This window comes from Chiloscyllium plagiosum, unplaced genomic scaffold, assembly GCF_037043375.1.
Source record: "Chiloscyllium plagiosum isolate Xiang-an unplaced genomic scaffold, Cpla_swu_hap1 HiC_scaffold_23, whole genome shotgun sequence".
Lineage (NCBI taxonomy): Eukaryota > Metazoa > Chordata > Chondrichthyes > Orectolobiformes > Hemiscylliidae > Chiloscyllium > Chiloscyllium plagiosum.
In genome coordinates this window covers 6,369,498-6,391,844 of record NW_028270161.1, presented here as the reverse complement: position 1 = coordinate 6,391,844, position 22,347 = coordinate 6,369,498, and the positions used below count along the sequence as shown (strand labels likewise).

Sequence of the window (22,347 nt, the reverse complement as noted above, 5' to 3'; positions counted from 1 at the left end):
TCAACCTGGTGAGTGGCAAATTTCAGTGATTTATGCACCAGGACACTGAGATCTCTCTGTTCATCTACACTACCAAGAATTCTACCATTAGCCCAGTACTCTGCATTCCTGTTATTTCTTTTGAAGTGAACTACCTCACACTTTTCTGCATTAAACTCCATTTGCCACTTCTCAGTCGAGCTTTGCATTTTATTTGTGTCCCTTTGTAACCCACAACATCCTTCGGCACCAGCCACAACTCTGCTTACCTTAGTGTCATCTGCAAATTACTAACCCATCCTTTTATGCCCACCTCCAGATCATTTATAAAAATGACAAACAGAAGTGGCTCCAAAACAGATGCTTGTAGCACACCAATAGTAACTGAGCTCCAGGATAAACATTTTCCATCAGCCACTACTCTGTCTTCTTTCAGCTAACCAATTTCTGACACAAACTGCTAAATCACCTTCAATCCCGAAACTCCTTATTTTGTGCAATAGCCTACTGTTTGGAACCTTTTCAAACGCCATGCTGAATGCATATACACCACATCAACCGCTTTACCTTCATCCACTTGTTTTGTCACCTTCTGGAAGAACTCAATAAGGTTAGTGAAGCATGACCCACCCTTCACAAAACTGTGTTGACTATCCCTAATCAAATTGTGCCTTTCCAGATTATTATAATTCCTATCTCATAACTTTTTCCAACATCTTACCCACAACCGAAGTAAGACTCACTGGTCTATAATTACTAGGATTGTCCCGACTCCCTTTCTTAAACAAGGGAACTACATTGATCTTCTCCAGTCTCCTGGCACTACTCCTGTCGACAATGAAGACATAAAGATCAAAGCCAAAGGCTCTGCAATCTCTTCCCTGGCTTCCCAGTGAATCCAAGGATAAGTCCCATCCAGCCCTGGGGTCATATTTATTTTCGGATCTTCTAAAATTGCGAAAACCTCCTCTTTGTCAACCTCAATCCCATCTAATCTGGTAGCCTGTATCTCATTATTCTAACTAACAATTCCCTTTTCCAATGTGAATACTGACATTAAGCACTTCCCCTATGTTCTCAGATTCCACACACAGCTTTCCACTACTAACCTTGATTGGCTCTAATCTTACTCTGGTCATTCCTTTATTCCTGATATGCCTATAGAAGACCTTAGGGTTTTCTTTGTTCCTATCTGCCAACAACTTCTCATGTCCCCCCTCTCCAGGCTCTTTTTAGCTCTCTCTTTCAATTTTTTTCTGGATAACTTATAACTCTCCAGCCCCTAACTGAGCCTTCATGTTTCATCCTCACATAAACCTTCTTCATCCTATTGACAACAGTTTCAACTTCTTTAGTAAACCATGACTCCCTCTCTCGACAACTACCTCCCTGCCTGATAGGTATATACTTATCAGGGACCTGCAGTAGCTGTTCCTTGAATGAGCTCCACATTTCAAGTGTGTCCATCCCCTGCCGTTTCCTTCTCCATCCTATGCATCCTAAATCTTGCCTAATTGCATCATAATTGCTTTTCTCCCATTATACCTCTTTCCCTACGGTATATACCTATCCCTGCCCATTGCTATAGTAAACGTAACCAAATTATGGTCACTATCACCAAAGTGCTCTCCTACCTCCAAATCTAATACCTGGCTGGGTTCATTCTCCAGTACCAAAACCAATATGGCCTCGCCCCTTGTTGGCCTGTCTACATACTGTGTCAGAAAACCCTCTTGCACACATTGAACAAAAACCGACCCATCTAAACCACATGAACTATAGTATTCCCAGTCAATATTGGGGAAGTTAAAGTCTTCCATAACAACTATTCTGTTACTCTCGCTCCTATTGAGAATCATCTTTGCTATCCTTTCCTCGACATCCCTGGAACAATTCAAAGGCCTATAGAAAATTCCCAACAGGGTGACCTCTCCTTTCCTGTTTCTAACCTCAGCCCAACTGTGGATGAGTCCTCAAATGTTCTCTCGGCTGCTGTAATACTATCCTTGATTACCAATGCCAGCCCTCCCTTTTTTTAAACCGTCATCTCATTCTTGCTGAAACATCTAAATCCCCAAATCTGCAACAACCATTTCTGTCCCTCTAGCCATGTCTCTGAAATGGCCGCAATATCGAAATCCCAGGTACCAACCCAGTACTAATATAGATGCTCAAAATTAAACAAAGTTTATTTTTTGAGTTGGGTAGTTATGCAGTAAATTTGCTGTCCGTTGTTTAGTGCATTAGTTTGGTTAATACCCATTATTTGATGCTCTACCATAAAAGCCATTGTCATTGTCCATCTATCGTCTTGTGTATGATTTTTCTGGAAGGACTTGACAAGCAGTGTTCTTTTAATAATTTTGACGCAACTCAGATCAAGATTTCTTTTCAGCTTGTTCTCAGGAAATGGTGTGAATTAATTCCTGGAGGGGAGTTCAGATGCTTTGTCAAGGAAAATAAACTGATAGGTATTGTAACAAAAAAATCAATTTCAACTATTTTAGTTAAAGATGTTTGCCAAAACAGACTTCAGTTTACTGGCTTTGTTTCTGCCAGGGGTTGCACAAAGAGACCACACGCAGTACTATGATCATGTCTGTAACCAAGCAGCTAATATTCTTGGTTCGATACTGGATTTCTTCAGAACTCAAATACAGTACAAATTTTTGGATGAAGATTGTAAGTATACTTCATTTTTTAAAAATGAATTCCCAGTTGATAATAACAATTTGCATAAACTGACACAAGATGGTCTACCAGTTGAACTTATTTTTGGAATCATTTAGTCCAAGATTGTTTCCTCTGCCACCATCTACATTTTAAATGCTTCATACTTACAGACCCAGAGTAAGTTTTACATATGATGTTGTTCCTATTCTCTCTCACATGCTGTCTATGAAGCAACAGCAACGCTAGATCTGTACCAATAAGATTGCAACTATTATTCATGCAGTGTAATCACTGAAATTCTGATGTATACTAACTAAACTTTCCAAGTTATTGAACAGCAATTTCTGCGTCCAAGTTGTATTTAACTCCTTTACAATGTGTAGAACTTCAGAATACTTAATGAAAAAATGCATTTTGAAATGCAAGAATAAAAATCTCTTGTGATTTCATCTGAATTTTTGTTGAACCAATCCGTTCTTCCTGTTATATGATTCCCATCTAATAACTGGAAATTGTAAGAAATATTATTCATTGTAATTTCTTTTAAATGTGAAGGTGATAAATAACTTATTTAAGTAGAATAATAGAAATCTTACTGCACTGCAGTCAAATAGTTGCCTCCTGATATGCAAGAGTATGTTGGCAGCTCTGTTGGGAGGATCCAGCATTGCAAAATGGAAAGGGTAAAACTATTTAAAAATGGAGAGGTGAGCGCTATTACAAGAGCAACAAATTACAAACTCCAAAGAATTTAGGCTCATCTACTCAATCTTCCTTCATAAATCAATCCTGTCATCCCAGTCAAGTATAACAGAAACAGAAATTGCTGGAAAAGCTCAGCAGGTCTGGCAGTACCTGTGAAGAGAAATCAAGAGTTAATGTTTCGGGTCGAGCAACCCTTCCTCAGAACATTAGTCAAGTAAATCTAAATTTCACTTCCTCAGATTCAGTTAAATCTTCCCTTGGGTGAAGAGACCGAGATTGTACCCAGTAATCCAGGTCATAGAAGTGTTCAGCACAGAAACAGATCCTTTGGCTCAACTCATCCATGCCAGCCAGATATCCTAAATTAACATAGTTCCATTTGCCAGCATTTGACCCATATCCCTCTAAACCCTTTCTTTTAAATGTTGTAATTATACCAGCCTCCTCCACTTCCTTTAGTGGCTCATTCCATACACGCACCACCCTCTGTAGGAAAAGGCTGTCCTTGAGGTCCCTTTTTAATTTTTAACCTTAAACCTATGCCTTCTAATTTTGGACTACCCTATTCTGAGGAAAAGACCTTGACTATTCACCGTATCCATGCCCCTCATGATTTTATAAACCTCTATAAGGTCACCCCTCAGTCTTTGACACTCCAGAGAAGATGATCCTGTACTCTCATCAAGACATCTTTCCTGTGATACCCTGATTCCTTGGCAGTAAAGAATAACATAGTATTTGCTTTCCTAATTGGATGCTGCACTTGCAGATTAACTTTCTGTAATTGGTCTGTAAATTTACCTCACTCCAGCTGAATACCAATGTTTCTCAATCTGTCACCATTTAAAAATGTTACGATTTTCCGCTTTACCTATCAAAGTGGATGACCATAAGACATAGGGGTGGAAGTAAGGCTATTTGGCCCATCAAGTCCACTCCGCCATTTAATCTTGGCTGATGGGCATTTCAACTCCACTTATCCATACTCTCCCCGTATCCCTTAATTCCTTGCAAGATTAAGAATTTACCAATCTCTGCCTTGAAAACATTTAATGTCCCAACCTCCACTGTGCTCCATGGCAATGAATTCCACAGGTCCACCATTCGCTGGCTGAAGAAATGTCTCCTCATTTCCGTTCTAATTTGACCCCCTCTAATTCTAAGGCTGTGCCCATGGGTTCCAGTCTCCCCACCTGACGGAAACAACTTCCCAGCGTCCACCCTTTCTAAACGATGCATTGTCTTGTAAGTTTCTATTAGACCTCCACTTAACCTTCTAAACTGTAATGCGTACAATCCCAGGATCCCCAGCCATTCATCATATGTTAGGCCTACATTCCAGGTGTCATCCATGTGAATCTCCACTGGACACGCTCCAATGCCAGTATGTCCTTCCTGAGGTGTGGGGCCCAAAATTGGACACGTATCCTAAATGGAGTCTAACTAGAGCTTTGTAAAGTCTCAGTAGCACATTGCTGCTTTTATATTCCAACCCTCTTGAGATAAATGAGAACATTACGTTCGCTTTTTTAATTACGGACTCAACCTGCAAGCCAATCTTTAGAGAATCCTGTACTAGCACTCACAGATCCCTTTGTACTTTGTCTTTATGACTTTTCTCACCATTTAGAAAATAGTCCATACCTGTGTTCTTCTTTCCAAAGTGCAAGACCTCGCATTTCCTCATATTGAATATCATCAGCCATTTCTTGGACCATTCTCCTAAATTATCTAAATCTTTCTGCAGCCTTCGCACCTCCTCATTACTATCTGCCTATCCACCTAGCTTCGTATCATCGGCAAACTTCCCCAGAATGCCCCCAGTCCCATCATCCCGACCATTTATCTATAAAGTGAACAGCTGCAGCCCCAACATTGAACTCTGCAGGACACCACTTGTCACTGGCTACCGTTCTGAAAAAGAACTTTTTATCCCAACTCTCTGCCTTCTATCAGACAGCCGATCCTCAATCCATGTCAGTAGCTCACTTCAAACGTATGTGCCCTTACCTTACTCAGCAGCCTCCCGTGAGGCATCTTATCAAAGGCCTTTTGAAAGTCTAGATCGAGAACATCCACTGGGTTTCCCTAGTCTAATCTACTTGTTATGTCTTCAAAGAATTTTAATAGGTTTGTCAGGCCTCCCCTTACTAAATCCATGCTGGACGTCAAAGAATTTAGAAATCTCATCCTTAACGATGGATTCTAGAATTTTACTAACAACCGAGGTTAGGCTAACCATCTTTCCATCTTTTGTCTTAATCCTTTCTTGAAAAAAGGGGTTACAGCAGTGATTTTCCAATCATCTGGGACTTTCCCTGACTCCAGTGACTTTTGAAAGATCACAACCAATGCCTCTGCTATTTCCTCAGCCACCTCTCTCAGAACTCTAGGATGTAGCCCATCAGGGCTCAGAGATTTATCAGTTTTTAGAACTTTCAGCTTTTCTAGCACCTTTGCTTTTATAATGGCTACCATACTCACCTCTTCCCCCTGACTCTCCTTAATAGTTTGGATATTACTCATGTCTTCCACTGTGAAGGCTGATGCAAAGTACTTATTGAGTTTTCAGCTATTTCCTTATCTCCCAGCACTAGCTTTCCAGCATTAATTTGGAGCGTCCCAACGTCTACTTTTGCCTCTGGTTTGTTTCTTATGTATTGAAAAAATTGTTTACTATCATTTCTAATATTACTGGCTAGCGTACCTTCATATTTGATCCTCTCCTTCCTTATTCCTCTCTTTGTTATCCTCTGTTTGTTTTTGTAGCCTTCCCAATCTTCTGATTTCCCTGTGCTCTTAGCCACTTTATAGGCTCTCTCTTTGTCTTTGATACATTTCCTGAGTTCCTTTGTCAGCCATGGCTATCTAATCCCCTCCCCCCAGATAATCTTTCTTTTCTTTGGGATGAACCTCTGTACTGTGTCCTCAATTACACCCAGAAACTCCTGCCATTGTTGCTGTTCTGTCCTCCCCGCTAGGCTCTGCTTCCAGTCGATTTTCGTCAGTTCCTCTCTCATGTCCCCTGTAATTACCTTTGTTTGACTGTAACACCATTACATCCGATTTTGCCTTCTCGCTTTCAAACTGCAGACTGAACTCTACCTATATTATGACCACTGCCTCCTAAGTGTTCCCTTACTTTAAGATCTTTTATAAAGTCTGGCTCATTATATTAGCACTAAGTCCCGAATAGCCTGCTCCCTTGTGGGCGCCATCACAAGTGATCCAAAAAGCCATCCTGTAAGCATTCCATGAATTCCCTTTCTTTGGATCCACCGGTATCGTTAATCACCCAGTCCATTTGCATATTGAAGTGCTCCATGATCACCATGACCTTACCTTTCTGACATGCCCTATCTATTTCCTGGTACATCTTGCACCCCTGATCCTGACCACTGCTAGGAGGTCTGTACGTAACTCCCAGTATGGTTTTTTTTGTCTTTGTGGTTCTTCAACTCCACATCATCTGACCCTATGTCATTTAGTGCCACAGATTTAATTTCATTCTTAAGCAACAAGGCAATCTCTCTTTCTCTCTGTCTCTGTCTCTCTGCCTCTCTCACACACACACACACCTCCCTGTCTTTTTGATAAGTTGTAAATCCTTGGATGTTTAACTGCTAATCCTGAACCCCCTGCAACCACGTCTCTGTGGTGCCTACCACATCATAATCATTCATGATGATTTGTGCTATTAATTCATCTACTTTGTTACAAGACTCTAATTACTACGAGCATTCAGGTAAAGTGCCTAAATGCTAACTTTCTTGTCATTACGAGAGATATTGGAATTCATAAGATATCCCTAAGTTTTCCTTCCTTTTTGCTGCATTCCTCGTTTACCTCGAGCTTAAACCCACCTGCTGCTTATCTTTCCATTTAACTCCATATTCCCTGTCGCTTTTGTTTTCCCTTCCCCCCCGACTCAGAAGATTAAAGCCCAAGCGACCACCCTATTTATCCTTTTCACTAGAACACTGGTTCCAGATCGGTTCAGGTGGACACCGTCCCATCGGTACAGATCCCCCCAGTTCCAGAACTGATGCCAATGCCACATGAAATGAAATCCCTCTTTCCCACACTAATCCCTTAGTCACATGTTAACTTCCCTAACTGACTTATTCCTCTTCCAATTGGCATGTGGCTCAGGCAGTAATCCAGAGATCATGAACCTTGAGGACCTGTACTTCAATTTCCTTCCTAGTGCTTGATAATCTCCAAACAAGTCCTCCACCCTAGCTTTGCTTATATTGTTAGTCCCAACGTGGACCACAACAACTGGATCCTCCTCCTCCTCTTCCTGCTCCAATACCCTTTCAAGCCGCACAGAGATATCCTGCACCCTGGCAGGACGACTGGATGATTTCACATTCTGCCCATTATATTCCATCGACCACTTTCTCACCCAATTATCTTGACCCATCTGAATTCCTTTCATCCTCATAACTTTCTTTCCTATCTAACTTTGTATCACCAGCTAACCTGGATACATTGCACACGTCCCATCATGCAGGTCATTGATGTCAGTTGTAAATAGCTGAGGCCTAGCACCAATGCTGATTGAATTCTCTCATTACAGCCTGACAACCCAAACATTTATCCGTTTTTCCCTACTTTAGGCATCCTAATATATTATGACAAATCGCACAAGCACTAATTGTGTTTAACAGCATATTCTGTGATAGAATGTTATTGAAATAATGTTATTGAGCACTATTTTGAAAATCCAAATATCGGGCACTACATCGACTAGTTCACCTTGTGTAACTTATTAAATACATCCCCAAACATCTCTAAGAATTCTCAAATGTGATTTGCCTTTCACAAGTCAATGTTGACTCTGCTCAATTAATCATGATTTTCTAGCAACCTTGTTGTAATTTCCTATTAATGGATAATAAATGTCAAGTTAACTTTGTTCTCTTGCACCTGCTTGAATTGTGGGGTTGCATTTGCAAACATTCAATCCACAGGGGTGTTCTAGAATCTAAGGATTTATTATGATTCTGCCAAAGTCCGTATTAGATACTGACCAGCGTGGTAGTTCACTGTCACCTTCAAAAAGGTGGTTAGAGATGGGCAACAAATACTGGCCTTGCCAGCACTCGATGGCACTCCTTCCCAGGAGTCAGGAATGTCATCTTTAAGTGTGGCTACTTTAAAGGCTAAGAGATATTTGAACTACAGCGTGCAAACCGAATTCTATCCCCTTTTCAAAATCATGCAGGATGTCCTTATTAGCTTTAGTTGAACAGCCAAATGGGGAGCAGATCGGGAAGCACACAGGCAGAAATGGTTGTAATTTTTCTGCAGTGCAAACTGAGAAGCTGGGAGTTGCAAAGTTGAGTTACTACAGGGTGAGAGAGTATAGCTACTGTTTGACTAGTGTACATAGGCAGCTCATTGAAGTATTCTGTAAGCGTGAAATATTCCACCACAATATTTGATGTCAATGCCTCTCCATGCTGGAAAATAACCTCAATATGTTTGTCTCGCATGCTGCATTCTTACAAAAGCATTTTTGGGTGTTACTTGTGCATTAGAAAGCTTATCCATGACTTCTCTTTCCCGTTTACAGTTGTATTTGATGTATACAGAGACAGCCAGGTATGTAAACTCATCTGAAATAGCACCAATAATATTTTAATTGTTGTCAGCGTTGAAAATAACATGCCTGCGATAACAAGATTTTGTCTCTTTTTCTGATTCCCTTCTCTAAATCTGAACAAGTGCTTAAAAACTATTTGCAAACATTCGCTCTCGCTCTCTTTCCCTCACCCACAACCACCATCACCATCCAATGTTGTTTTTGAAGGAGAAGAGGCTTGTTGGAGAAAGACAAAGTGAGTTGATGAGAATCATCGAGACTGAGAGTCTCAGGGGCTTCGGAAAGGGAATAGTGCAATATCCAATCTTGGGATAAGAAGGCAATCTTGGGGGTGCACTACTGAATAGTAAAGTATCTCTAGCACAGAGGAAGTTGGAGGAAAGATATCAAGGGTTGAGCAATGCAGAGTGGGCATGTCGTTATTTAAAATAAACAAAGAAGTGTGGATGCTGGAGATCTGAAACAGAAATTATGGCAATACCGGCAGCATCTGTGGGAAGAAAGCAGTTAATACTTCAACTCTGGTGACTCTTCATCAGAACTGATAGCAGCTAGGAAAAATGGTATTGGGTAGATGGAGCCCAGTGAGAGATTAAGTAAAGGGTTAAGTAAACGAAGAGAGTATGGATAGCAGTCCAGGACAGAAGAAAAGATGAATCAATTATAATCGGAGCTAAGAATAGGAGAGATGAGTGGCTGTATTGAAAGCAATAGTTGAGTGTGTGGTGCTGGAAAAGCACAGCAGGCCAGGCAGCATCTGAGGAGCAGGAGAATCGACATTTCGGGTATAAGCCTTCCTGAAGAAGGGCTTATGCCCGAAACGTTGACTCTCCTGCTCCTCGGATGCTGCCTCACGTGCTGTGCTTTTCCAGCACCACACTCTTGACTCTAGTCTCCAGCATCTGTGGTCTTCACTTTCTCCCTATATTGAAAACAACCCATATAATGTGTCAATAGGCCTAGGGATAGGTTAGATTAGATTAGATTCCCTACAAATTGGAAACAGGCCCTTCAGCCCAACAAGGCCATACCGACCCTCGGAAGAGCAACCCACCCATACCCATTCCCCTACCCTATATTTACCCTTGACTTGGCAATTTAGCATGGCCAATTCACCTGACTGCACATCTTTGGATTGTGGGAGGAAACTCATGCAGACACAGGGAAAATGTGCAAACTCCACTCAGACAGTCGCCCGAGGTGGCGCTGTGAGGCAGCAGTGCTAACCACTGAGCCACTGTAACTTTGCTAAAAAGCCACCCTATGTTATAATAGGACCGAGCATGGCATGGATTAAAAAAAATTGGACGGATGGAATCAGCTCTAAAGTTATTGAATTCACTGTTGGGTCCTCGAGGCTGCAGGGTCCGAAGCAGAAAATGCGATTTTGTTCTTTGAGCTTGCTGAGGTTCTTGGAGAAACAAATCATGCTGGAACTTGTCAAGTGGCTGCATTCCAGTTATGCTAGGGCAGCTTAACTGGAAAGGTGATTATTTTAGGATTTAATGTGCAACATGTTTTCTTGTGTTGATTTACTCTATTCCCCATTCACCTCCCTCTCCCACTCCTGAATGCTATAGAGGGTCATTTCCCCTGGTAGCATCATCCAAGTTACTGTGTTTCTTGGATGAAATCAGAGCAGTGAGTTTCAGAGTGCTGTTGTATTGTGAAGGGCATTCCAATGCATTATCTAACAGTGACCACAGGATTACAAATAGAGCAGAAATTCTAGCTGGTTTCCACACCACCCCTCAGCAAAGCGGCAGGTCATGTTAGTGCAGCCAAATTCTGCTCTGCCCAAAATCAGGCTGGGAATTGAACCTGGACTTCCTGGTTTATAAAAATTGATATGTTTATGCACCAGAGACTTGGAAAATCTCCACCTGCCGTTATTTAACATTGCCCAGAGCCTCTGAGATGATATAGAGTCAATTCCAGCAGTCTGTTCCCAAGATTGCAGTCAGTCACCAGAAAATGCATATTGAGAGGCATCAGTTGACTAAATGCCCATTAAATTCCAGCTACCAAATAAAGCAGCTAAAAATGAGTGATTAATTCTTGCAACTGATGTGTTCCTCTTGTTTCTTAAAACCCTATCTGCTCCTCAACGTTCAAAACATTTTAATCTCTGCAAAAATGTTGACCCCCATTGCTGACACAGCTAGAGATTAGATGTTTCTAAATTCTGCTGCCTAAAACTTTCTTAATCTCAACTGGAAGAAGATGTTCTCTACTGCAGGACTATTCACATTTCAGTGTTAATGGATCACGTGGATACAGACTATGGTTTCCAGAGGGCCAATTAAAATTTAAAATGATGTTTGTAGAATCCCTACAGTGTGGAAACAGGCCATTTGGCCCAGAAGAATAACCGTTCAGACCCATTCGTCTACCCTATTACTCTACATTTACCCCTGACTAATGCACCTAGCCTACACATCCCTGAACGCTATGGGCAATTTAGCATGGCCAATTCACCTTAAACTGCACATCTTTGGACGCTGGGAGGAAACCCACTCAGATACTGGGAGAATGTGCAAACTCCACACAGACAGTCGTCTGAGGTTGGAATCAAACCTGGATCCCTGGCGCTGTGAGGCAGCAGCACTAACCATTGAGCCACTGTGCTGTCCTTGTGAGCATATCAAGTTGCTGATTCTAGCTGACCATTTGAATAACAATATAGAATCAATATTCACAAAACTTTTTAAACCTCTCAAATCCATAAAATTCCAACAACAAACTATCATCACATTATTATGAAGAGACTGTTAACTATTAAAAGTAAATTTGAATTCCCAGTGACCAATAAAGAATCATGACAAGATTTCTCATTCAAGGAGTTTTACCGTAACAAACACAATAAAAGCAACATCGCCTACCTACTTAGGCACCTTGCACAGCAAATTACACAAAAGATATCCCCTTAATTTCCTAACACAAGCAGCAGTCCCACACAGCATTGATACAATACACTACAACTTGAAGATTTGTTGTTGCTCCCAACTTCCAACAGTATGCTTCTCCCTGTTTTGCCGAGTCATAACGTTGTCTGTCAAAAATCGTATTCCTCAGTCTTTTGAGAATCTCCAAATTGACTTCAGGCAGCACAATCACTCCAGTGGCTTCCTCTCCCAGACAAGCCAGAGTGAATTTTCCAGAATCCTTAAATTTCTACAGATTACGTCTCTTGAATAGAAAGCACATTCCCACCTGCATTATACCTGGTGGCTCACAAAGAATAGTCTCCTCCTCAGGTGTTTTCGACAGCTGCTGTTTCAATTTTTTTCTCTCTCTCTGTCCTCCTTTCTTGCTGTGAGACTTCCTGTTTCTCGCTGTCTGTCCAGGGTGTCAGAATTGGTAAATGTGAGAATGTATAAGTCTACCTACAGTGCTTCCGTTCTTGAAAGCTGGCATTTGGGGTTCAGTCAGACTCAAATTGGGCCCCCACTCCCATGTTAACTGCACTACATGAGATTATTGCCAGGTAGAACTATAGAAGGCCACATGCTCCATTTTATCTTGAATTAAAAGAAGACCACTTAAAACGTAATTACTTTATCAACCCTAATGTCTAACAATATGGACAATTATCATTGAGTTGGTAGAGTTTTAAAGACAATATTGTACGTATTCAGGATTACGGGACTCTAGAGCTGTTGACTCACTGTGGATGCCTGAATTTCATGGCAGTTCTCAAACTAACTTGTGTGGTAGTTTAGTGTGGTCCTGTGCGAAAGTGAGGACTGCAGATGCTGAAGATCAGAGTTGAGATTAGAGTGGTGCTTGAAAAGCACAGCAGGTCAGGCAGCATACGAGGAGCAGGAAAATCGATGTTCCGGGCAGTGTTCACATTCACCAGTGAAGATCTGCCATAGCAATATAGAAACTAGGAGCAGTTCTAGGCCATTTGGCCCTGCTGCAGCATTCAGTATGATCATGTGGCTAATCCTCTATCTCAAGGCCATATTCCTGCTTTCTCTCCGTAACCCTTGATCTCTTAAGCTGCTTTTTTCTGGAATAAAGTTTCAGCTAGGATAGTTTATTCATTTGCTTTGCTATTAATTTATGCTTCTTTTCAACTGTTATCTCAAAATTTGTTTTTTCAATTATTTTCTCAAAGGTAATTTTTGTCATTGTATAGCTAACATTTCAAAACGTTTTCCACATCTATTTCACAGGGCAAGGTGTGGCTTATAGATTTTAATCCTTTTGGAGAAGTGACTGACTCCTTGCTATTCAGCTGGGAAGAGCTGACATCTGGACAGACCATCAGTAAAGGAGACCTTAAGGATCCAGTAAGAGTTTTGAGTGATTTAGTAGGATGTATTCACTGATTAATATATGTTTGTGGAACTCTCCTCTACTAACAACTCTAGGTTGTGCTGATCAATGTAGTTGTACCTCTTTGTTCCTTAGCTTGAACCAAATAACCTAGCATTTACTTCACTCGGTCTTTTAATTTCTCCTGCCTTCCACCCTCCCATTCCCTCTTGTTCTTTTTCCCTGTCCTGTCCCTTTACCTGTCTTTGTGTCTGTGCTTAAAATCTGTTACCTCTCTCGTCTTTTCCCATTCTGCTGAAAGGTCATTAATATGAAACTTTAACTCTGTTTCTCTCTTACAGATATGGCTGAGTAGTTCAAATATTTTCTGTCATTATTTCAGATTTCAAGCATTTGCACTACTTTGTTTTTATACTTTTCCAAGCCAACTTGCTACTTAGTTTTTGTCTAATGTGCATTTTTTTTCGAAGCTGAAAGAGGTGTTAAATCTAGTAGATGTAAAGTATTCTACTGCACAATCTTGGAAGAGCAGTGGAGTTATTCCCATTGTCCTCAACAATATTTATTCCTTAATCAAATCACTATAATGATCATCATACTGCTGCTTGTGGGAGGTTTCTATTTGCAAATTGCTGTCATGTTTGAACATAGAACATAGAAGAATACAGCGCAGTACAGGCCCTTCGGCCCTCGATGTTGCGCCGATCCAAGCCCACCTAACCTACACTAGCCCACTATCCTCCATATGCCTATCCAATGCCCGCTTAAATGCCCATAATGAGGGATTAGGTTTGCTGCATTACTTCTGCAACTAGGCTTCTAAAAGATTTCATTGGCTTTAGGATACCCTGTTGTCACGAAAGTCTTCCCTTCCACACCAAGCTGAGCTTCCGGACTCCATTACCAAGGCAACTTACTTCTGCATCTGCACCATTCACTCACCTGTGCCTTTGCTTCACTTTGTTTGCTACTACAACCTTTATATGTGCCTTTGCTACCTCTGTACTCAACCATTTCAATGCTGTTCTCAGTAGCCTCACACCTTGCACTTTCTGTAAGCTTCAACACATCCAAAACTCCACCACCTGCCCAGAAATGCTTTGTTTTTTTTGAAAATTGTCTCTTTTTATTTTAAATTCCTCCATTGCCTTACTCATACCAATCTCTGTAACTTCCTCCAAATCTACAACCTTCAGATCCCTGGGTCTTCCCAGTTATAATTTTTTTTTGTCACATTGGTAGTTGTGTCTTCTGCTTCCTAAACTCTATAGTTTCCTCTAAATTGCTTAGAATTGCACCATATATCCACAATGTCTTTGACCAAGATTTTGATCATCTTTTCAAAAAACACTTAATGGCTCAGTATCAAGGTTTTTCATTTGATTATGTTCCTGAGAAGTGCCTTAGACCTGTTTTGTTATGTTAAATACAAGTTCCTGTTTTGTTTTCTATGTCCAGGATAACAATAAATGGAGAATTGCCCCAGCAAGTGCCCAAAATGGCAGTGTGACCAAGTCAACATGGTGTGTGACTGGGAGGGGAACCTTGAAGTGCTGGTGTCCCCAACACTTCACAACGCTTTTCAATCTTCATTAGAGCAGTCCTGAGGGCAATCAATTCTCATCTGTTTAGAAAGTGAAGGCAATTCATTTGGCCAATTAACCCAAAACCAATTCCCAGCAAATAGTCATAGAGTTGTACAGCACAGAAAAGACACTCTGGCCTAACTCGTCCATGCCGACCAGATATCCTAAATTAATCTAGTCTCATTTGCCAGCACTCGGTCAACATCCCTCTAAACCCTTTCTATTCTTGTACCCTTCCAGATGCCTTTTAAATGTTGTAATTATATCAGCCTCCACCACCACATCTGGCAGCTCAATCCATATAAACAACACCTTCTGTGTAAAAAAAGTTGCCCCTTAGGTCCCTTTCAAATCTTTCCCCTCTCACCTTAAACCTATGTCCTCTAGGTTTGGACTCCCCTACCCTGGGGAGAAGATCTTCACTAATTACCCCATCCATGCTTCTCATGATTTTATGAACCTCTATAAGGTCACCCCTCATTCTCTGATGGTCAAGGGAAACTCCCCTAAGCCCAGTAGCGTTGCTGATGGTTTTGTATAACCTTTCTCTCAACAATCTCAAAGTTCTGCTCAGCCAATGCCATAGTTGTGAATTTAGCAAGTTTTGAGAAGATTTGTAGCTCAGGTTGAGGTTCTGGATGTAGGTTTGCTCGCCGAGCTGGAAGGTTCGTTTTCAGTCTTCATCTGGAGGCTCACTGATGATATTACCTAGTAGGGTGACAAAACGTCTGAAAATTAGATTAGATTACTTACAGTGTGGAAACAGACCCTTCGGCCCAACAAGTCCACACCGACCCACAACTCACCCATTCCCCTACATTTACCCCTTATATCTAACACTACGGGCAATTTAGCATGGCCAATTCACCTGACCTGCACATGTTTGGAGTGTGGGAGGAAACCAGAGCACCCGGAGGAAACCCACACAGACACGGGGAGAATGTGCAAACTCCACACAGTCAATCGCCTGAGTCGGAAATTGAACCCGGGTCTCTGGCGCTGTGAGGCGGCAGTGCTAACCACTGTGCCACCGTGCCGCCCACTAATGAACCATCCAGCTCACCGAGCAAACCTACATCCATACTTGTGAAGTATCACTACTATTGTAAGCGTGAAATATATCAGCCAGTTTGTGCACAACCAACTCCTATAAACAGTAATGTGATAACAATCAGATAATCTGTTTTTGTTGTTAATTGAGGGCCAGAACAGTGGGAATAACTGCCCTGCTCGTTTTCATTAAGCACCATCATAAATCATTCATATCCACCCAGGCAGGTTCAGAGTGGGGCTTTGGTTGAGCATCTCACCTGTATCGAGAGTGTGGTGCTAGAAAAGCACAGCAGGTCAGGCAGCATCCAAAGAGCAGGAGAATTGAAGTTTTGGGCAAAGCCCTTCATCAGGATTGTTCGTGAAGAGAAATCAAAGTTAACATTTCAGGTCCGGTGACCCTTCCCCAGAACAACAACCGCAGTTCTTTCGGTTGTTTTCCTTGTTAGAACTTAATGCACATGAAGTACTTGGAAATCTATTTTAAATATTTGAGACTGACAAACATACAGCACTTGTTCTGAACTAATGTTTCCTAGCATGGTGTAGGTAAATGAAGTCTAAGGAAGCAACTCCATTCCCCTTCTTGATATCCTTATCGTTGTCGTCATCATCATCGGTGGTCCCTCGCAGAGGAGGATAACTCTTTTCCACTGTTAGGGAAAGTCAGTAGATGGCTGTACAGTCTGATGTGGCTTCCACAGACTCTGCTACACCTGGGGTAAAAGGAGTTCGTGGGAAGGAGTAGGTGAGGAGTTGGCGTGCCTTCCTTGGGCTGTTTTCCCCCGGCTTCCACTTTTACCCAACCTCAAATCTCAAGCTGTACAGCGCGTTCCCGGATGCTCCTCATCCACTTCGGATGGTCTTGGGCCAATGATTCCCAGGTGTCTGTGGGAATACCAGTGATGCCTTGAACTCTGAGATCTGCCCACCAAGCACCCATAGGACTGCCTGGGCATAAAATGCAGGTGATCAGAGCAAAAGCCCACAAGCGACTGTACAGCCATCTACTGACTCACCCTGACAGTGGAAAAGAGTTAACCTTCTCTGCGAGGATCACTGATGATGATGATGATGATAATGACGACGACGATGATAAGGGAATCAAAAAGGAGAACGGGGTTGCTTCCTTAGACTTCATTTACCTACACCATGCTAGAAGACATTAGTTCAGAATGAGTGCTGTATGTCAGTCTCAAATATTTAAAATAGATTTCCAAGTACTTCATGTGCATTAAGTTCTAACAAGGATAACAACTGAAAGAACTGTGGTTGCTATTCTGAGGAAGGGTCACCGGACCTGAAATGTTAATTTTGATTTCTCTTCATGAGCACTCCTGATGAAGGGATTTTGCCTAAAACATCGATTCTCCTGCTCCTCAGATATTGCCTGACAGGCTGTGCTTTGCCAGCAGCACACTCTCGACTCTGATCTCCAGCACCTGCAGTCCTCACTTTCTCCCATCTCATCTGGAGGGTGACACCTCCTGTAGTGAAGCACCCCCATTGAACTGCATGGAGTGTCAGCTTTGACAATGGTTCTCAAACCCTGCAGTGGGACTTGAACCTGGATACTTGTAACTCAGAAGAAAGAGTGCAGTCAGTGAACCACAACTAATGTCTTAGGAGGGAATTTGTTCAAATTAAAACTGAGGTGAAGTTGAAATGCACATAATAATTATCATTCTTCTTCCTTCCCACCATTTTGTTAATTTCACTGGAATATTTTTGCAATCAAGTGCGCTGTTTTAGTGCATTTTGGTTTCAAAGTAGTTTTGTGTTCCATTGATCTCCAACCATTAACCTAAAGTCTGCACAAGAATTTGGTCAGTTGATTTCATCTTTTAGCTGCTGAGCATTTTTTGTTTCTGCCCATAGTTTGTGAATAAATTATTTTGAATAAAAGCAAAATACTGTGGATGCTGGAAATCTGAAATGAACACAGAATGCTGGAAAAACTCAGGTCTAGAAGTACCTGTGGAGAGAGAAACAGTTAACATTTTGGGTCCAGTCTGACTCAGAAGAACATTAACCTAGTTTGTCTCTCTCCATAGATACTGTCAGACTTGCTGAGTTTCTCCAGAAATTCTTTTGGGCTAGTTGGAGTTTTTTTGTTCCTGCATACTGCATTTATCTGTGGTTCCTGATTTTGATTGGTGGGTTTACTGTCATTTCTAGGACTTACCAGCCTTTCGCTATATAACAAGTGAAATGACAGTACAGCCCAGTCCCTATTTAAGGTATCGGTTGCCAAAAGACTTTGTGGACCTGTCGCGAGGGGAAGATGCACACAAACTAATTGATTTTCTTAAACTGGTAAGCTAAATTTAGAAGTGTATGACTAATTTTCTTTTAACTGTTTTCCCTGAAGTATCGAAGGCTGAGGGGTGATTTTATAAAGTCTATAAAATCATGAGGGGCATGGATGGAGTAAATAGACAAGATCTTCTCCCTGGGGTTGAGGGGTCTAAATCTAGAGTGCATAGGTTTTGGATGAGAGGGGAAAGATTTAAAAGGGGCAACTTTTCATGCAGAGGGTGGTGCGTTTATGGAATGAGCTGCCAGAGGAAGTGGTGGAGGCTAGTACAATTACAACATTTTAAAAGGCATCTGGGTGGGTATATGAATAGGAAGGGTTTAGAGGGATATGGGCCAAGTGCTGGCAAATGGGACTAAATCAATTTAGGATATCTAATCGGCATGGGCAAGTTGGACTGAAGGGTCTGTTTCCGTGCTGTACATCTCTATGACTGTATATTAAATGTAAAATAACTTTTTTTTAAAAACACAAGATTCTAATTAAAGTTTTGTGGTCAGAATAAAATATTATCTCTGATTTCTTCTGCAAAGTAAAGAGACTAGGAGATTGCATTATATAATATTTGATTTTGTACAGTGGACTCCCAAAGTTACCAACTTGTAACAGCTGTCAATAGTTTGCACACAGTGAATCTATCATTTGATTGCAAGATCTGGCATTAGTATGTGGAAAGTTCAGAGTAGACACAGAATAGAAGCTGTGCTGATTTGTGAGGTGCATGAACACATTAAGTCTCAGAAAAGGTATAGTTAAATACTTCCCTTATTGCAAAGTAAGGACGGTGACATTTTACAGTTTTAATGGTTTCAATTTACACTGATTTCCAGTTTGACAAAATTTATTTAAATACTTTACAATTACTTCTAGCAAAATGCTTCCAAGTGAAAATCTAGTTAAAGTTGGAATTTTCTATAGAATTTTATTGTTTGAGTTTGTGACAGTTCACTGATCATTTGAAGTCCTTTTGTTTTGAATAAACCTCATTAGTGATTATCTCTATGCGTCAGTCTATTAGGTGATGGAAAATGTTAAGGACTGAAAAATTTGAAATGATTCTTTACAATTTTCCTTTGCACGCTATTTAAAAATCTGTGATTGAGGAATGAGTGTGGATACTGGAATAAGCTTCTGATTATTGCTAGCTCATCGATAGATTCTCTTTTATATAGTGAACAAAAAATCATAAAACAAGATAAAATGCACTATTTGTGTAGGAGAAAGACACAGCTCCCATTTGCATCTTCTGGAGTCAAAGAGTCGTAGAGATGTACAGCATGGAAACAGACCCTTCAGTCCAACCCGTCCATGCTGACCAGATATCCCAACCCAATCTAGTCCCACCTGCCAGCACCCGGCCCATATCCTTTCAAACCTTTCCTGTTTATATACCCATCCAAATGCCTCTTAAATGTTGCAATTGTACCAGCCTCCACCACTTCTTCTGGCAGCTCATTCCATACACGTACTACCCTCTGTGTGACAAAGTTGCCTCGTAGGTATCTTTTATATATTTCCCCTCTCACCCTAAACCTATGCCCTCTAGTTCTGAACTCCCCGACCCCAGGGAAAAGACTTTGCCTATTTACCCTATCCATGCCCCTCATAATTTTGTAAACCTCTATGAGGTCACCCCTCAGCCTCCGACACTCCAAGGAAAACAGTCCCAGCCTGTTCAACCTCTCCCTATGGCTCAAATCATCCAACCCTGGCAACATCCTTGTAAATCTTTTCTGAACCCTTTTAAGTTTCGCAACATCTTTCCAATAGGAAGGAGACCAGAATTGCATGCAATATTCCAACAGTGGCCTAACCAATGTCCTGTACAGCCGCAACATGACCTCCCAACTCCTGTATTAAATACTCTGACCAATAAAGGAAAGCATACCAAATACCTTCTTCAATATCTAGGAGGTGAAGGGAAGAGAGGGGTGGCCATATATCTGTCTACATTTTCTTCTCTCAGGATCAGGTCTGATCAGAAAATTGTGGACTGACTGCACTATCACAGAAACACATTGAGAGTAGTTCCCTACAGCAAATTATTGTCCTTGTTTCGAAATACAGAAGAAAAACAAAGAATGTTCTGGGTTCATACTTAATCATAAAACCGGAAGCGGCAGAGACAGGCGACTATAAATGCCGGAGGAAACACCACAGAAGCGCTTCACAGGAGGCTCCCAAGCACTGAGGATGTCACCTAGACAGGGGACGAAACGTTTGCAACAAAAATTTCCAGCTCCGCGAACAGAACCACAGCAACGAGCACCCGAGCTACAAATCTTCACCCAAACTTTGAATCATAAAACAATGAATCATACTGTCCGCTTGCTATTCCATCAGAATTAATTGGCTGATTCTATGAAATCAGCCTTTTAGATATTAAAAAAAAAACCTGCAACCTCCTGAGTGTGATAAACCCTTTTGGTTTTGGTGCCCACACAGAGATTTTATTTTATGGAGACTCTGAAAGCCAAGGCTAAATGCCTGTCCATCCTGCAGGAAAGGAGAAGGAATACTGACAAGGTTATCTGAGGCCTACTGGTTAAATCTCTATAGCTCAAAGAGTCACTTATGACTTGGTGGCATGTTATCATCTTCACTCTGAAAGTTAATATTGTAGAGAGATCTAATGGAGAGAGAAAAAAAATACAGCTTATAAAAAGAAATCTTGTTTAAAGTTAATTTTATTTTCACCATTAGACAAGAAATCAAGAACCGGAAAGTTCAGATGAAGAGGGATAACGTTTTACAGCAACAATCTTCATGGGATAAATGCAAAGCGAATGAAAGACTTCGTGTGGAGTTCATTTGATGTTCCTTGGCAAATATCAATGAGAAAATTTGAAAGCCTGCCCTGTTTCATCTAGTAAAAAAGACTGATGTAACATTATTGTAAAAATTACAAAATAAATTGAACAAACTGTAGAATAACTCTAAATGATAACCATGTGTTAATGAAGAAGTCTACATATCTATAATAAATTTCTGTAAAATAAAATTTTATAAATTTTATTGAATTCAGTTGTGATTGCTGTTGTAATAAATTGGTGCAGTTGCCATTTGCTAAGTAGACCTAGAAAAGTATGTGGTATGCAGCGAGATCTTCCACATGGGAGACGATAGTCTATCACATAAACAAAGGAAAGTCAGTTCAGAACAATGTTTGCTGCATTTCAAAATGTAATTCATTGCATAAAATGCTTGATGCAATTAGCTTCTGCTATTATAACCAATGGAATTGGAAATTTCAAAATGAAATCTTTCAAACAAAAAATGACTTTTTTGTGCCAGTTTGTGACATTTGTGAACTAATAACATTTTCAAACAGAAATGTACGATTGTGTCTGGGTAATCAATGATCACTCAATGCGGTTTCTCTTCAGCCTATTGTATTCCAAGTTTAAAAAATTTTCAGAAGTTTTCAATGAACACACTGGAGATTGAGAAGTTTTAGATTTAAGCTATAGCTTAAAGGTAAAACATGGCAATTTTAACTATCTGTTTTAAGATAATGTTTGTATCTTAAAAGTTACCTAACAAAAGTATTCTTCATTTTGAAAAAATTTATTTAATTTTGACATTAGAAGTAGGAATTATAGATGTAATGCGTACTTGCAAAATTATTTGCAATATTTAAAGAATGAAGAAATAAGATAATAAATAAAAGGAGAAGAATATACGTGGAGAATTATGTAAACCCCCTAACAGTAGTTGTACAGTAAGACAGATTAAATCAGGAGATAATGAGGGCGTAAAAAGGCAGTACATTAATGGGTGACTTTAATCTTCATGTTGATCAGGAAAGTCAAATTGGTGAAGGGAGCCATGAGAAAGAATTCATACAATGTATCTGGGACAGGTTCCTAGAACAATATGTTTTGGATCTGGTGATGTGTATTGAGGCAGTTTTAAAAATGATCACAGTGAAAAAGTCCCTCAGAAATCAGTGATCTTAACATTGTAGAACTTAGTGTTCAATTTGAGAGGGAGAATCTTGAATTGGATATAAGCGGTAAACTTAAAAGGATAATGACAAAAGAAGAAGGTCAGAGCTATCGGCAATGGATTAAACTGGGAAGGGGAGTGGTGTGCTCATCCTGCCAGATGTGGGAGATCAGGGAGCAGTCTAATGTCTATGT

The 22,347-nt window shown here is 40.7% G+C and overlaps 1 protein-coding gene across 3 annotated transcripts in view; it reads left to right on the top strand.

Moving 5' to 3' along the window:
- The window catches only part of cdc123 (cell division cycle 123 homolog (S. cerevisiae)), a 38,333-nt gene extending 17,115 nt beyond the window's left edge, over window positions 1-21,218 (top strand). The window contains exons 8-13 of one of the 3 annotated variants that reach the window (XM_043714156.2): window positions 2,375-2,450; window positions 2,539-2,661; window positions 8,939-8,967; window positions 13,150-13,266; window positions 18,067-18,204; window positions 20,909-21,218. In XM_043714156.2, coding sequence (XP_043570091.2) covers window positions 2,375-2,450; window positions 2,539-2,661; window positions 8,939-8,967; window positions 13,150-13,266; window positions 18,067-18,204; window positions 20,909-20,950 — 525 coding nt within the window. In that variant the 3' untranslated portion in view covers window positions 20,951-21,218. Of the gene's footprint in view, window positions 1-2,362; window positions 2,451-2,538; window positions 2,662-8,938; window positions 8,968-13,149; window positions 13,267-18,066; window positions 18,205-20,908 lie in introns of all 3 variants that reach the window. The other 2 variants (XM_087999342.1, XM_087999343.1) reach the window with 2 other exon arrangements.
- The last annotated feature ends 1,129 nt before the right edge of the window (window positions 21,219-22,347 follow it).